Source organism: Filicampus tigris, chromosome 9, assembly GCF_054856515.1.
Source record: "Filicampus tigris isolate MCC_2025a chromosome 9, RoL_Ftig_1.0, whole genome shotgun sequence".
Taxonomy (NCBI): Eukaryota; Metazoa; Chordata; class Actinopteri; order Syngnathiformes; family Syngnathidae; genus Filicampus; species Filicampus tigris.
In genome coordinates, this window is record NC_141225.1 from 23,816,487 (window position 1) to 23,833,984 (window position 17,498).

The following is a 17,498-nucleotide window of genomic DNA, read 5'->3' on the forward strand; positions in this document are numbered from 1 at the left end:
TATTGGCCAGTAAAATGACATCAATAAATATCGTTGTCCTCATTGCGCCATTTTCTTACTTTGCATGTTTTATATGGAACCAAAACGGGTCCCTTACGTTTCTGCAAATAATCCTACTTACATTGTCACACACAAAAAAAAAGTCATGCTTATGAGCAAGCGTAAATGAATGAATACAAAAAATTTTAAAAAAATTAAAATCCCTATTTTATTAGCCCTTCCATTGACGAATGAGGTCTGAATGAGGTGAAAGGTCTCATGGCGTTCCTGTCCAGTACATTATCTTGCTGCACGGGACAGCACTGCACGCTGGGCCACGTACCCATTCAACTCTGAGCCTGTCGCTTCCCATCCATCCCCAGATACTGTACTCCGCCCCTTGCGATTATCTGAGCTCAGTCCAGCCCCTCTCCACACCCACTTCTCAGCCCTCTGCACACCGCGCGGTGCGTGTGTGTGCGTGCGTGAGTGCGTGAGTGTCTGCCTGTCACAACAAGTTAGGCTTTGGGTGACTCGGTCAACCTGGAAGCGAAAGAAAGTTCCGCCGGGGTGATCCGACGCATGCTGCCATTGGGTCGGCTAAAATCCTGCGGGAATCACGACACTGACAATATATATCGAGTCCAAACATTCCCTTTTGAGTTTGTTGTTAATTCAACTCCGTGTTCTTGATATCTTGCAGTGCTCGGCCTCTTGTGGAAGAGGCTTCAAGTCCCGCAAAGTGCGCTGTTTGACCAGCTCAGGCCTCTCTGTTGGAGATGAAAACTGCCAGCACTTGAGCCCCAAACCCAGAAAGCAGAGGCGCTGCCGAGGCGGCCGCTGTCCCAAGTGGAAGACTGGCAGCTGGGAGGAGGTAGGCTTCTTTCACGCGACTTTAAAACACTCCATTTTCACAACGGGAGACTTTGTCAACGTAACGCATTTCAATTGCGGCAAACATTTTGTGCAGTGACGTGGTCTAAATCTGCGTGAAGGCATGATGAGCCAGGTGTTGGTGATTTCAGGCACTCAAAACAGCATATTTAAAAAAAAAAAAAGGACATTTGCGCTGTTGTGGGCGTGAACACAGCCAACTTTTTCGCCCACCAATTAAAGCAGCCCCTTTCACTTCATGTGGTGCAATCACATTTCATCTCACGGTGACACCTCTGTGCAGAAAAGGATGCAGCAATCCGTGCATGATCGGAGCGTTGTCACTGCCTTTAGCCGGCGTGGCAACAGCTACCCTCATGATAACTGCTGGCGACTCAAACGTGTCCGCAGACCTAATGTATCCAACCCGTCCTCACTGTACTTTTTAACTCTTTATTTTCTATACTTTGAATAGAAAGACTATGACGTATATACCCAGGTCATCATACCAAAGCGTTATTTACTTCAAGTTCAAGAACATGGCTGCCCTTCTTTTCGACCCAACTGTTTATCCATCCTTTGAACCTCTTTGCGTGTGTAGTCTTTTTGCGAATTTCCCCCAGCGGCCAAGAGGCATCCAAGCACAGGAACACATCTGTACCTCATACATCAGAAAGGATGTGCGTCTTTGCAGAACAGCTGCAGTGCAGGAATGAGGCCAGGAGGAAATGATATTCCATTGTCCCCACAGCATGATAACACATGCGCAAACAGGCTGCAGTTGGCTTCGGCAGATGAATGTCACACGGGATAAATACAAGTGAAGTGAATGAAAAATCATATTCGAGCCCGCAAGCTTACACGTACTGAAATGAAACAGTACGGGTTGTGATTCCGAGTCATTAACAGCATCTGTTTGGAAAGAGAAAATAAAAAATGGGTGAGGGGGGGGGGGGGGGGGGGGGGTAAATGCTTATTTAACATTATCCCTGTAGAAGGCGGACAGCTTTGAGTGCCCCGATAAGTTTGCACAGCAAATAACATGTTGGTGAGTAACTGAGAAGCAGCAACACAAAACAAATCATGACGTCCAATGAATGTCTGTTTTTATAACCGATTATCAACTCAATGAATAAAGCGGAGCAGTGGACATAGTGGTGCTGATTAGGAGTATAAATTGGTAACATATCGCTAAATATTTAGAGAAGGTACCGGTTACCATCTTTATTCTAGTTTTTTTTTTCCCCAAACCTACCCTCCATTAATGCTTAATTTTGGTCTTACTGAGAGCCAAGAAGATATAAAAAATTTTTTTAAAAAAAGTAAGCGTATCACAGTGCAGTTCAAGATACTCTAAGATACAATAAAAAAATAAATAAAAAAACCATTTGAAATCATGACTGTGTCAAGAAAAAGAGCGTGCTTATCTTTGCAAAGGCAGTAGTTTGGATACTTTTGAAATCTTGTTCAAAAGGGCTGATGTACCTAATAAAATGGACCTCCAGCGTAATCTCCATCGTTTGGCTTCACAGCAGAGCGTGGATGGCGTAGAGGAACGTGGCAGTGCACAAATGATGCGGCACAAATATGAGCTACATATTTTATTTCATGACAGTATACAAGAACTGGATTCAATACAAATATGTCCAGATTCGTTGATCAAAACTCGCATCGTCCTCCTGCACAGAGTCAAGTTATACTCGTGTATTGTCATGAAGCGGTACCTGTCCCGTCCCCAGTGCTCCGCGTCCTGCGGCGACGGCGTCCGGCGGCGTGCGGTGACCTGCCAGGCTGGCCCCCGAAGGAGCCCACTCGAGAGCGACTGCCCCGAGCGCTCGCGCCCGCCGTCGAGTCAAAGCTGCCAGCTGGCTGGGTGTCCCTCACGCTACCGCTGGAGAGAGGGAGACTGGCAGGCGGTAAGGGAAAAGGCTTTTCTGGGTGCAAATATGTTTTGTGGACGCTATTGGAGCTTGGAGAGAAAGTTCTGATGAGGTTCTGAGTCCAAGCTGCTCGAGCAGCGGGAGCCAGGGAAAAGGAGGAGGGCTGCCCCCGTGCTTCATTCACCGATGGCAATCGTGATCAGGATTTCTTTTTTTTTTTTCTCCGACAAAATCATTTTTTCGCACTTTAGGAAGACCCTAAAGAGAAAATGGATGGATGTTCACTTCTTTTGTGTCATCTTAGGGTGAACTTGACGCCAAAAAAAAAAGTGGAATGAGACCACTTTAAAAGATTTAATTGCAAATTGAGAGTTTATTTTCACTCTTTGCAAAAGCGGTCAACTGAGGCAGAGATCTCCTTGGTCCTGCCCGGGCTTCCTTCGCGGTGCAGAATTTGCTTTTAAGCCGAAATGCAACCGCTAATCATGGAATGTTCGGACATATTTTGAAAAAGGATTTTTTTCTTTTCCACTATTCTAAGGTCACTTTTAGCGCCATACCAAGAGTCTCATTGTTGCGATGGGTTAACTCGTTCCCCAGCAACAGCTGCGCAGCTCAATAACATTTCCAGGTATTTCAGTTGTTTGACATGAGTCCTGCGCATGAAGCGATGAAGCCCAGCTGGAATCAGCTGCAGCTGGATGTGACGCAAGCACAGCTTCCCTGAGTCTCCGACTTTGAACGGCAACAAAAATCCAAGATCGTGGGAGATAAAAAAAAAAATCAATGATGGATACACACTTGTGTCATCTTCTGTCAGGTGTTGCGTAATGGGTCCTCTGTTTTGGTTCTTCTCAAAAACGCCCTGATTTCAATTCTGCTCTTGTATACTATTTTGATGATCAAGTTCCATTACCTCCTTCATGACCATTAATTGTAACATCTATTTACTTTTTTTTTTTTTTTTAAACCCTCATTTTGTCATTTGGCTCCACTGCAGTGCAGTAAATCGTGTGGGTCAGGCCACAGACGACGAGAGTTACAATGCGTGGACCGGCACAAGCAGGAGGTCCATGAAATGTACTGCGTGAAGCAAATCAGACCTCCAGACATGGAAAGCTGCAATGCGCAAGCCTGTGAATTTGTCTGGATCACGGGAGAATGGACTCAGGTGAGCCCTACTTTTTAAACAAGCCCGCATCATGTATCCTTGTTCTTGCTCGCAGACACCAGCTCCGAAAGCAGGACTCGTCCAAACCATCATCTTCAAATCAAATTTCGCGCAAAGATTTCACATGACAAATATTCATGCTCATATTGTTGCTTTTCTCATGTCAATATTTTTTCCCCCCCCTCCAGTGCTCAGTCAGCTGTGGCCAGGGCTACCGCCAGCGTCTGATCTCCTGCAGCGAGGAGCACATGGAAAAGGATAACTATGAGTACGGTCATCAGTCTCTTTCCAACTGTCCGGGGACCCCCCCTGAGAGGTTGATGCCTTGTCATCTGGAGCCCTGTCCACCTCTGCACGAGTGGCGGGTTGGAACATGGGGACCGGTGAGTAAACCCGATGGGGTTTACTACAATTGATGAATGTTCAGTGTGTTCTGTGTGGCCCAGCGCTTTGACGTTATTCCTTTTCAATTTTAGCTCTTTGCAAAACCTTTCGATTTGAATCCAATCATTGAATCGCTTCAAATACACGGGAGGCACGCAGAGCGTGGCATTTAGTGTCTTGATTGCGCCGCAAATGAAAACAAATTGAGCTGATGCTCTTCTATAAATCTGACTCCTAATGTTAGCGCCTCATGCGCCAGATGAAAGATCTTCAAATGGCCAAAATAAAGATAAGATTTCTTTTCACCCAACTTCCGTGCTTCTCCACCTCCTTTCTAGTGCTCGGCGAGCTGTGGAGATGGACTGATGGAGCGGGCGGTGCAGTGTGTGAAAGCAGATGGCCAGCAAAGCAATAAATGCTCACTCCATGCCATGCCAGAAGCCAGGAAAGTCTGCAGGAATCTGACGTGTGAGTTTTTTTTTCCCCCTATAGAGACTGACAGGAAGTTATCGAAAGCCGACGTTTTTACAGGATGTTTGAATTAAAGGTTCACCTTCATGATATCAAATATTTCAAAAATAAAGATTGGAATCGGATTGAGAGGTATTCATTGAAAAATGTTTAATTTTGTATCTTAGTTAGAGTTGATATTACTGAAATATCCCTCCCTTATTTGTAACTTACCGAAAGTCTCCCCCCCACCCCCCATCCCAAGGCTATTTGCCTTCAAGCTGCCAAGATGTCCGGCACATGAATGGCAGGCTGCCAGATGGGGAACATTTACTGAATATTCAAGGACGTGCTCTCAAGGTAAATTGTTTATATTTTGTTATTAAATAAATAAATAAACCTCATGATATAAGAAAATACACAGGAATTCATATACATTAACATTAGGACCCCTATACGCACTTAAAGATTGATGTAGTTAGAAATCACGCGTAAAAAGAATCTTAACAGCTGAAGAATAGTATACATTGTTTTCAGCATTGAAGAAAAACGATGTCCAGGAAATGTCATATTGTGACATTCCAACTTTTGGCTGCAGCATATTTTGTAACACCGTTGAAGGAAATACCACAGAATGCATTTTGCAAACTGGCCAGTTTGTTCACTTGTTTAGAAAATAGAGGAATTATGCTTATTTGGGATTTTGGGCTTCTCTCGATCCTTTCCTTTAGCATCGTATTTGTTGTCTTTGATTCTTCACTAACTTTTTCACCCCTCCTCCTTTCCCTACCACTCTTCATTTTTATCCTCAGGTCTACTGTGCAGGAATGCAGACAGGCAATCCACGGGAGTATATCACCTTGACAACAGGAGAAGGGGAAAATTTTTCGGAGATCTTTGGCTTCAGGTAAACTGCAAGCCAGCAGTGGCACAGGGTAGCAGCTTGTAAATTGAAAGCAGATCTCAGGTGTGTGCGTGTCTGTTTCCAGGCTGAATGACCCCTCCCAGTGTCCATCCAACGGGTCCAGAAGAGAAGACTGCGACTGTCGGAGCGACTACTCTGCTGCGGGCTTCACCACCTTCTCCAAGGTCCGCCTGGACCCGAGCAAGATGAACATCATCAGTGAGTTTTGTGCAGCTTAATGAGGGTGCCACAAACAAAACAACATCCTGAGATAATTATGGGGACCTCCACCATCACTCTCACTATATGTGATCCAAACTTTAAAGCATCCTGCCTTACTCTCAAATAAGAACATCCCCTGCCACTTAATTACACGCATGCTCATGAAGGGTTAATGGACTCAAGATGTCTTCAATGTTCATTTAAACAACGCACAATTACAAGGCTGGGGTGGCCAAGATCCTGTTACACTGATATTGCAGACCCCAAAAATAGAAGTGCTGACCAAACTGAAGATTTAGAGTAAATAACCTCAGCCAAATCCTTGTGGTACTAAACTTTTGCAGGTCGAGTGCATGTGAGGGGAATTCAATTTAACCTTACATAAATTTGTGTTTATTGAAGAAAAGCCTCACGTCATATTGTTTCCATTCTCAATCATTTAGCGACAGATTGGCAGTTTGCATTGACTGCTGAAGGCAACCGGGTTCCTTTTGGCACGGCGGGGGACTGCTACAGCGCCTCCCAATGTCCGCAGGTGAGAACAACATAAGCTGATGAAACGAGGCCCTTTTGCGAAAATATACACTTATTATATACATACAAACACATATATATATACACTACAAACACCCGAACAGTCTAATCAGTTAAAAGAGCTACGTGGAAAAACAAATCTGTCCAAATAGAGATAACAATAATAAGAGATAAGAGATAATGATTCTCAGTTTTCATTAGTAATGTCAGAAAGGAGATGATTCATCAATACATGTTTACTATTGAGGTTGTTTGCCGTTCTGCACAATTGCGCTGCATCCTACGGAGGGCTGTCTATATTATTTTCCTAAATAAGTCTTATGATTTCCCCCTGCGGGGATATTTGACATGTTTGCTGAACATCCGGTTTAATTAGAATCTCTCCAGTATTTCCCAGCTGTGGTGGACACTACCTCAGATAATGTGACGAATGTGCTCTCGATTTCTTCCTGCTAAAGTTCTCAAGCTCTTAAGAACTCATGCTAGGACTGCTTTCTATTTTTATTTTATTTTTTTCGTTTGCTATGATTTTCAAATTAAACCTGCAGGGACATAACCTACCACCAGATGGCAGAAGGTCAAGCAACTGAAATGTGTACAAAATGTGTAAAAGCTGTATGCAAAATGTGTAAAAGCTGTATGCAAAATGTGTTTACTTTGATTCCTGAAAATCTTGTTTTGTATTCATACGACCGATCAAGATCAGGTTGACTGAAACAACTGATTGTAATACAACTTTCAAAACACATTATAATTGACTTATTGTGTTCGTGGTACTTTCAGGGGCGCTTCAGCATCAACCTCTCAGGAACAGGTTTTAAAGTGGCTGCAGACACTTCGTGGACCTCCCAAGGCAATTATGCGGTGGCTGATATAAGGAAATCACAGGTATTGGAGCGAGAACGGGGGGGCTGTGGGTTGGGGGGGTGTCACGAGCAAATCTGATGGAGCTACAATCGTGCTGGCTTTTAGGGGATCAAATTTTCATTTCACTCAATAAAATTAATAAACCTTTTATTTTGCTTGGTTTTTTTCAACCAGCATAGTTTTTTTAAGGAGTTCAAAATAATTTAGGTGTAAATGTCCTGGCAGTCAGCACATAATTCACTGCAGTTTTTCCCAATGTGTCATTTTTAACCTTAATCACCTGATTGAATCAAGGTGTCTTTTTTTTTTTTTGCCCCCCTCGGCAGCATTTTCTTCCTCGTACCTTTTGCGGTCTTGCTGCTTCTGAGTGGATTCTGTATACCAAGAGCCTGTCTTCATAAACAAGCGGAGAAAAGACCCTTATTAGGCAGCTGCTCTGTCAAGTGCCCACCCACCGTTTGCTTTTCATATAAAGATCAAGCTTAGGACTCGGGGGTTTGCCAAGACTTTTAGACAGGAGGAGGGCAGAGATGCCAAGGCATGTTCCCAGTTTAATATCCGTAGCCCGTCCTTTCAATCTGCTCACTGCAGGCACTTGAAAAGAAGACAGGTTTGCTCTCCTTGGCACTGACATTTGGTTGAAAATATCTGGAACACCTGTATGATGCTGCGTAGTTTGGATTGTCTCCACAGAGCAAACAATGTATGCTGAAACTGTATTTGAAATTGGTTAAGTATTATGATGCAGTGTACGGAAACAACACCGCAAACTACGGCCACAACCATTCGTACTGATTCATACAGTCAGTATCATTACGATATTGCAGAGGAATGTGCCTGATGTTATTCCTTTTGTGCCCACAGGATGGCAGCAGAGTATTAGGAACATGCGGAGGCTACTGTGGCAAATGTACTCCATTGTCCGCTTCCAGTCTGCACATTGCAGTGGGCTAGATCCCCAGAACAAGTGTTGGCTATGCGATATGTAATATAATGTCACCAATTCTCTGCCGTTACGCCTGCGGCTGCCCTTGTGCTGCATTTCCTGCGAAAATGTTGTCATGTGACTGCTGCTGGTGACTGTGTTTGTCAGTCAGGTGCTCATCATGTCAGGACATCCCTCCACGTTGGTGCTACGTCCAACACACAGCTCAAATCCATCCATAACATGACCTCTTTTCTTTTTTTTTTTGGTTAACTTGCGTCATTTCATTTGGTGTAATTGCTGTAAATAAGTATACACTATGTGGAATATAGTCTTATTTATTTTAGGCCCATACTGCTCATTTAACATTCTTTTTATTGTGATTTGGGGTGTTTTGGGTAATTCGCTAACACCCCAGTGCCTTTTTGTCAGAATGTGCCTTTTATTTTTAATAATTACACATTTTATACCTCTACATTTTGCATGTTATGAATGTCAATTGAGAGACGGTGCGTGGTTCCATTGTTCATATTATATGCAGATTAATCAGCAGTTTATTCAGTTCAACCACTATATGAAGACTCTTTCCTATCAAGTCAAATGTGATAGCAATTTTCATCATGTGCTTCTCAACAGCAAGTGCAAATACTTTTGCTCAGCTGCTAGTCTGAATTGATAGAATGTTGAGAACAAGTTGTTGCTACACACGCCGCAAACACTCTTGGCAGTTCAATATGACTTGAATGGGTGTTGAAATGGCACTTAACTTTCCACAATGTCAGAAGTCTAAAATGTCTGAAAAAACAAACAAACGCCAGACAAGAGAAGGTTCGAGATAACATTTGCAGACACCATGTGCAACAAGTACGATAGTGATTCGGCATATGTGTCAGGTAGCATGACAAAATAAAGCAATGGGCCTCCCTTGAGAGAACACACAGGTTATCTTCACTGGTGTAGCTTGAAAGAAGGATTTCACCTCCGGCCAATAAAACTCCAGTCGATACCCTGCAGATGTTCTCCACAGCTCCGTCCACGGTGAGACCTCACAAGTAGTACAAGCAGCGTGAGAGCTTTCCACGTATTTCGAATTAAAGTATGTTAACTGCTACCTTCTGTACTTCATTGTGTGAGTCCAACATGCTCATTTGATGTTCTAATGTTCCTGCTTATCACCTGTCTCTCATTGTTTTTCACGAACCAATCAGGGAGCACTGTGTTGTTGTACTTTCGTATTTCCATGCCTCTCATTTCTGAAATATTCCATGAAGGGAAGATTGGGTATAAATGTAGCACAGTTGTACCGAAGCCTTTGACTGTTATAAGATGCCACTATACGAATCTGCCATCATATCAAAGGGCATGGGACAGCAACATTTCGTCCCAACGAACAGAATTACTGCACTTCTTATTGTCAAAATGTACTTCAGGCCAGCAGGCTCTCAGGTAACATGAATGAAGGGATTATTGTAATATTGAAAAATGTATTTATCAAGTTTTAATGCAGTTGCCACGTGTTAATCAGGTAGTGTGTGTAAATGGATCGCCCCAGGTAAATTCTCTGCAGTGTGCTTCTTTTGAAATGCCAATATTTATTTGACCATGTCTTGTGAATGTACAGTGTATGACCTTGGACCATAACTGACGATGAATTTCAATGTAGTCTGAAGAGGTCGTGGGCTTTTGAAGTAGGCCACTTCTGCATGATTTGTAAACACAGATTTAGCATTTTTATACAGAAAGGATGATGTATGTTGTTCAAAAACTGCAAAAGGAAAATGTTATATTGAAATAAAATGGCTTACACACAACCACTGCAAATGCTATTTTGTGTTTCACATCAACACAATATGGTTTGTGTTTCAAAATCACACTCGTGTGTGTGTGGGGGGGGGTTGTCATTAAAAACGGCCATTGCAAGCTTGAAAACATGAGCCTTCTAATTAGATTTAATCAAGTCTTATTTGCTTGCACTAGCAGAAATGTGCAGCACAAAGAATACCCCTGAAGTCTATTTTTTATTATTATTTTTTTCAATGATTTTTAAGTCTTAAGTAATAGTGGCTAGCAAGGGATGCATGTCTAAACAGTGGCCCTGAACATGAAATAAAAAGAAGTGCTCAGTTCAAGTTGACTTCCTTGTGACTATGCAGTTATTTTTTGGTGGACCTTCTCACAAGGATTAAAGCTGAGCTGCTGAGTTCTGCACTAGATGTTCAACACTTCTCATGTGTCACGTTGGGTACCTCGCAGCCTGCTGCTCTTTGAACTTGAATAAGTACTGACAGACTTTTCTGTGAGATATTAGAGACAATGTTAGGTCGAACAGGACACAGCTCTTTTCGTTTTTCATAGAAAATGGAAGGATGGATGGTACATGCAAGTCCAACTCAGTGCCATATCGGTCTCAGTACCGCACTTTTTGAACCTCCTGCATGTGAAAATGTTATAATGCTTCTGGACGTTGTTTTCATTTCTTCTAGGAGAGTTCAAATACTTTCATTTAGAGTTAATGAGGGGGACTTTACAAGCAATGTGCCCCCTGGGTCAGACATTGTCATCCTCACATTAATCTTGAGTGATTTAACTGAGACTTGCTTGCACGAAATTCACAGACCTGTGTGTGTCCAAGTATTAAAAAAAAAAAGCTATTTATCACTGCTCCAATTGAGTCCTGTTCCACCCCATCCTATTTTTATTTTCAGTTTCACTTCCGCAAGACATTTTGACCATGTTGAAGTTTATTTGCGACGAGTAATAACTGTCTGCGAAGAACTTTGCAACCTTTTTACGAATACCCACAATTATTACTATTATTATTATTATTATTATTATTATTATTATTATTATTATTATTATTATTATTATTATTATTATTATTATCGCTGCTGCCAGTCTTCGATTGGCTGTGTGCGATGGGTGGGGGGCGGGGGGTGGAGCTGTGACACGGAACATCGCAACTTGTTTAAATGAAGGCTGTTGCTTGACAACAAGTTTTTTTTTTTTTTTTGGTCGGAAGTTGTAAGGACCCCGACTCTCCCCTGTCCGCCTTTTGTCTACCCTGCTGTCCTCCTGGAATCAGCCTGAAATGTTTGGTCGTAGCTTGAAGAAGAGAGATTCTCACACATCGGTATGTCCATGTTGACAACTTTTCCACCGACACGGCGACACACTTTTCATAATTGCAAGATCTCGCTAATAAATCACCCACATTCTGCTCATTAGCTGTCCGGTTTATTCGTTTGTGTCCCGTTGCTATAGTAGTGGCATCAAGTTACGGTTCGGCTTTTACTCGCACACGCCGAAATGCAAATTGTTTATATTTCATCTGTTCAGAATTCCCGTGGGAGCACGTCTATTTTTCCAGCAATTATGGGCAATGATGGATACTTAAACCGGATCAACTGGGATTGATTTATTTTTTAAAAGGTAGTTAATGGCGCTCTCAAACGTTGACCTTTTTTCACATCTAATCTATCTGCAATAGTTGCTCAAGTACACTTCGTAATTCGCAGCTCTTATATTTTTTTGCCTTTTCTAGAATTTTGCTCAGTTTTAAAGTGTTATCTGTTGAATTGGAACTCAGGTTACCACTTGTTTGAAATCCAAATGTTGGTGTGTTTCCCAAGCTGAATCCACAGAGAAGAGTGTCTTGCTGCGTTTCCAAAGAGCAGTGTCCTGGCTTCACCCTGCACAAATGGAGGTAATCGCCATTACGTCACTTTATTAGCATTAATTGATGCAAATTTTCAGACGGCAGGAGGAATGATTGCTGCATTACAGCAGTGCAAGGCTAGAAAGTTAAAATAATAATTTCCCCTTCCCCACCATGTGACCAGGTGGACGGGTTAGCATTTGAATAAAACATAATCACACATTCTGCATTACACTGGCTAGCTGTCAGATTGGGTTGGCCAGCACTAATTCAAATGAATTCTGCTTTTTTTAAAGATGACAAAAATGTTTGACACGGTTATATTGATTGACCCAAAAAAGTGTGTTCTAGTAGTTTTTGTTTGCACTACTTTTGTGGAATTGCATTGTATACTGTGGGTCAGCCATACGACTTTGCGCTTACCTACTGCAAAAGAGGCAAAAAAAGACAAATGGGTCGTTGTACATGTCGTGTGAATGTACATTCTTCCCGTTGCTTGTTGTTCTGCAAGAACAACAGCGACCATTCATTCGGCCGTTACAATTGTCAGGTGCCTCCAAACGTTACACGTACTCAGGCATTTGCCCTTATTCGCAGAAAGAGGGAACATTGGCACAGCGTTCATTTACCGGTACTTGCGTATTGTGTGTTGTGTATACTGTAAAAAAATGTGATCCTGCAAAGGACCACAGGTGGTTCAGGTTAGTGTGTGAACGTGTGACTAATGTGCGCAGTTGTGCTCCGGCAATGCAAAACGCAAAGTTGGCTCGCCTTGGTGATCAGTATCAGCTGACTCCCATAACCTGCCAAGAATACCGACACTCACTTCATGCTGTGGGAAAAAGGAGACGTTGTGAGCTCTTTGAGTGTCATCTGAAGCACACTTTGTGGAAACAACTGAGGACAATGCGTACCGCTTAGAAATTCCTACTTGGTGTGGGAGTCAAACAATGAACTGGCATTTATGTCAACAGCCTGGATCAGCTGGAAGAAAGTGTACGGCGAGGCTGTTTATTGTGTTTTGTTTTGTCCTCATGCCACTAAGCAAATAACGGCTCGGCGGTGTCAACCCCAAATTTAGGAATATGGCAACTAGGGGTTTGTCAAATCCACAATAGAATGGGACAGTCGGTATCATTCAGCCTCCTTTGCTGGAAACTGTTGTAGGAGCAACAGCAGGCGCAGGAATGCTGCCTTTAATTGCCTGACTCTGCTGGCTCACAATAAAATAAACGTCTTTCCCCTCCAGCAAACACGGATCAATGCTGTCTGTGGACAGAGACTTTTGGAGGCTGCCTCGCTTTTTTACAGCTCCAACAAGTTTTTTGTCCAAGACAGAAAACTTGCTTGCATCACAAAGAATTTACTACCTCACTTTCAAGCTAAGATAAACTCGTTTTCCTGTTTTTTTTTTGCGAGGTACTGGAGTAATTATGTGTTGTGGAATGCAGTTGACTTCATGTGACCCAAAAGAGGTTAGATATATGAGAGGCAAGACAGCACACGGACTGTTGTCCATGATGTTAGTCTGGTCAGCTGACAAATGTAATAGTATTGGATTGTTCCCAGTATATTGCTAACCTTTGAATGGCGGAGGTGTACACAGTTTCACACTACCCTATACACGTCTTGAATTACTTTTCACATTACAGTAATCTTCCACCTATTCACACTTTTTTTTTTCTGTGGAACCTTCCCCCAGCTATTCGCTGAAAACTCATTTATGTGCGTGTTTGTGCTCTTACTGACATGCCCCGAGAAGCCACAAGATGGTGCCAAAGCCCTGCTTTGGAAAGTAGTACATGGTGCCAGGGAACTATGTTGAAGTGACACATCATTGGCGAGAGACAAGCTTTGGGAGGTACTAAGTTTAGCAGATGTGATGAGAGACTCTTCACCACATGTGCACGTACACAAGCAGGTGGTGAATTTTTTTTTTCTAAAGAAAATCATCTGTTATTTTTCAGAATAATGGTGGTTGAATGATTAGCACTTTTTTGGCTCTTAGATTGTGGTATATTTATGGTTTAAGATAGCAATATAGGAAATAATAAACTGTGTTTTTAAACTTAGAAACTGTGTGTGAAAATGAAACTGATTACATAACACATCATTTGATAATATATTAAGAACTTGCTCAGCTATACTTTGAGGGGAAGTTTTCCTTCTTTTTTTCAGTTTTTATTGACATGAACCCCCAAAGTAATTATGAGTTTACCCTTGCTAATAAGTGCCATCTAGTGGTAAACTTAACTGCACTATAGGAGAACACCCGCTAACCATCAATTCTAGTTTGATTCAGGGTTGACTGAAATATGAATCATAGCTTTGATAGAACACTGCCGTATATCGTTCAGGCGACGTTTTATCCTCGTGCTTCAGCCGCACTTGCTTCTAAAGGGTCGGGCCTGTCTTTTATGGCGAGTTGACCATGTGTGTTGAGGCATTTTCCATTCAGAGTCAACACAGTAGTGCCTATTGGAAATCACCCAGGCCTACCCAAACATTGGCCCCAAGAAGACAAAGATGTGTGTAAGATTCTAGGTTCGATTTACGTAAATACGAGTTTTCGTCCCAACATTCCTGTGTGTGTGGAATCTGAAGTCTGAAACAACTGTTTCCTGGTTGCTAAAAGAATGTTACTGCTGAATCAAGCGGCTGGCATCTGCAAGGTCTCATTCTGTTTACTTTATTATAGTTTAGTGTGTCTGGTGACCGTAGCCAGATTATGCATGGCGGCAATAATGTTATGATAGGGTCAGAAAGAATGCTTTGAGAAGAACTTTACTACGCATGAAATCATTATGCAATGTCTGTGGTTAATGGTGTATAAATAACACATCTAAAATTCATCATGATATCTGGTAATCCGAGAAAGGGAGGGGAGGACAAAGAATATGTTATTAATGCATATGGTCTGAGTTGGAATGAATTTGGTCATTTTTAAAGGGATGCCTTCTGCATTTTTCCCACTTGTTTGTTTTACAAATGCTGGCGCAATTTACATCTTGAAATCGATTCAGCAAATACGCTGATTTGATCAAAGTAATAATGCACTGGGACCAACATAGTTGTACCACGATGGAAGTGTTATTGTGGTTTTCTCAAGTTTCATTCATTAAAAACACCAAACAATGTTTACTGTCGGTTGGTTCAAATTCAAACGGCTTTAAATTTTCCGCTTTGAACAAAAGACAAACGTCATTTTGGTGGCTGAAAACACAGACCTTTGAAAGCGTGTCTCAAAGCTGAATTGTTTGAAAAGTCGACACTTATTATTGTTTCTCTCTCATCTCTGCAAATGTTAGTCTGTGAAAATGCATGCATGTTTGTGTTCAGTCAGCTCAGGCATGATGTCACAACCAAAACAATAATGGCGGAACTTGTACAGCACTTGACACACTCCAGGAAAATGCAACAAAGTCACTTTACTTGCATATTTTGAATTTTAAACCCACATACGCATACTGTATGCCCTAAAGTGGAAGTCAATGAAAACATTTTTTTTTTCAAGAATATGTTCTATGCAGGCCCACTAGTTGAAACAAGGCATTTTGATAAATATTGCGTTTGTGGAATAAGAGTTAATCAACCTGTTTTTAGCCATCTCTGGGGGCGGCCATTTTGTCACATCCGTCAACTGTAAATGACATCACAGTGTTTCTGGGGGCGGCCATTTTGTCACATCCGTCAACTGTAAATGACATCACAGTGTTTCAGGGCTCAGGAAACGACCAATCACGGCTGACCTGTTTTCTTAAGATGAGCCATGATTGGTCGTTACCGGAGCCGTAAGCAATTGTGATGTCATTTTCAGTCGACAGAAGTGACAAAATGGCTGCCCCCAGAGATGGCTAAAAACGAGTGGATTAACTCATATTCCACAAAAACAATATTAATCAGAAGTACGTGTTTCAACTAGTGGGCCTGCACGGAAAATATTCTGGAAAAAATACGCTTTAAAAGGTATTCAAAAGATGGTTTCAGGTAAGCAGACAAGCTTATGCATCTTACAGTATTTTTTGTCGTTTTTTTTTTTTTTTTTTTCCAGGTCCTTGTGCACGGGATCATTCTTTTCAACTGTACAAGAAACTTTTAAAAGAGTCAAAGACAAAATATTCCTGTGTTGCAGGTTGTTGTTGCCTACCTAAAAGGGAAGCAGACTTTCTGTTACCCGTCTACTTGTGTGTCATTGAAATTTAGTAAGCTCACTTGGCTGCTTGTGGCGGAGTTTTCCTTGAACAACACACTCCCTTTGCATTATTAATGCTTGCCTTAGCTAATGAGACTCATTACCAGGTTTATTGCCACGAGTGTTGTGGTAAATATGCTATGTGATAGGGCGCTCTCACAAGGCGCTCTTCTCTCAGCGCTCTCAGCAAGTTGTTTTTAAGAGTGAGACAGCTCAAAAGGTCGCCCTTGATCTGTTGGCAGTCGTTTGGTAGGTTCAGACATGAATCAGACTAAAAAGGCGGGTTTAAGCAGTGGCGCGTTGCCGTTTGCATCCTTCATTTCCTCCGTCCTGCAGCCCGATGTAAAATGTTCATTAAAAAGTGCCGTTTTGCTTCCGACTGCGGATGCGTGCCTGCCCCTGTTTGCAACATCGCCTGAGCTCAAAGGTAAATTGCCGAAAAGAGGTGCTGGAAGAAGAAAGATCGCTGCAGTAGCACATGGAGGTTTGAGGTTGAGCTTTAACCCGAGCCTGAATGGCTTCCTGATGTCTGTCCCCTCGGTAACCCAGCGCCATCTACATAACACAGCCCGGCCCGCTATTCATTGTGTTAACAAGATGGCCTGGCAAATAAACCTGTCAAGGCGCCCAGACATATGAATGGGCTTTAGCGATTTGGGCGCAGAAAAAAAAAGACCCAGTTGGAGGAGGTGGGGCGGTGGCTGAGGAGACACAAGAAGCCACTGGTGGTCGGCGCCACACAATAGCAACTTAGCAGATTTATTGCTAAAGCTGTGCGTCTGTTGGCAAGGAGGTGATAAGCTTTCTTGGAGCATCGTTTCTTTCTGTCACGGGACAAAAAAAACCCACTGCGCGCCCTTCTGTCTCCTCCCTGGGCTTCTCTTGTAGCGCATCTGCAGCGCATGGCAGCACATCTATAGGTCAGGAGAAAAAGGGCTTGTTAAACTGTGCCTTTTGTTGTGTTAATGGTACGCTTTGTCATTTAGAGGAGATCGAGTCTGAAAATGTGTGTTTTGAAGTGACCTGGACGGGAATCATTTGATGTATGGCTGGTGTTCTCCAGGAAAACAGATATGAAGCCTTGACTCGTACTTTAGCCTCCTCGGCAGTGTTGGAATGAATCCCCCTTTTCTATTACCCCCTCCTGCCCACATCATTGTTTTGTTTTTTTGTTTTTTTAAATTCCCCATTGTTGACATCGGCCCCAATACCAAACCCCCCGCCTCCGCCCCACCTCCCTTTCCTCCACGTTTGTCTCCACATTGCAAGACAGGGAACATTAATTTGTACTCTGAGAGCATGATGCTTTGCTGTCATGGAAACAAGGTCTGCCTTAGCTTCTGTGATCCAGCGCATTCGGTCGGTCTGCTTCTGAATTGCAATGAATTCCCAGTATCAGAATTCCTGAGCACGTACTGGAACGAGATTGAGAAATGTGCACTGATCATTTTCTCAAAGATTT

At 42.6% G+C, this 17,498-nt stretch overlaps 2 protein-coding genes across 3 annotated transcripts in view; both read left to right on the top strand.

Moving 5' to 3' along the window:
• The first annotated feature begins 585 nt into the window (after nucleotides 1–585).
• On the top strand, nucleotides 586–10,000 carry LOC147142660 (A disintegrin and metalloproteinase with thrombospondin motifs 9-like). Its single transcript, XM_086040703.1, has 11 exons — nucleotides 586–853; nucleotides 2,592–2,768; nucleotides 3,733–3,903; nucleotides 4,092–4,286; nucleotides 4,626–4,755; nucleotides 5,003–5,097; nucleotides 5,550–5,644; nucleotides 5,727–5,860; nucleotides 6,307–6,398; nucleotides 7,181–7,285; nucleotides 8,129–10,000. The coding sequence occupies exons 3-11, from the start codon at nucleotides 3,811–3,813 to the stop codon at nucleotides 8,216–8,218; spliced, it is 1,029 nt and encodes a 342-aa protein (XP_085896829.1). The 5' UTR covers nucleotides 586–853; nucleotides 2,592–2,768; nucleotides 3,733–3,810; the 3' UTR covers nucleotides 8,219–10,000.
• Nucleotides 10,001–11,187: 1,187 nt separating this feature from the next.
• prickle2b (prickle homolog 2b) overlaps nucleotides 11,188–17,498 on the top strand; it is a 76,239-nt gene continuing 69,928 nt past the window's right edge. The window contains exons 1-2 of one of the 2 annotated variants that reach the window (XM_086041169.1): nucleotides 11,188–11,319; nucleotides 11,819–11,892. In XM_086041169.1, coding sequence (XP_085897295.1) covers nucleotides 11,278–11,319; nucleotides 11,819–11,892 — 116 coding nt within the window. In that variant the 5' untranslated portion in view covers nucleotides 11,188–11,277. Of the gene's footprint in view, nucleotides 11,320–11,361; nucleotides 11,619–11,818; nucleotides 11,893–17,498 lie in introns of those variants that run through there. The other variant, XM_086041171.1, reaches the window with a different exon arrangement.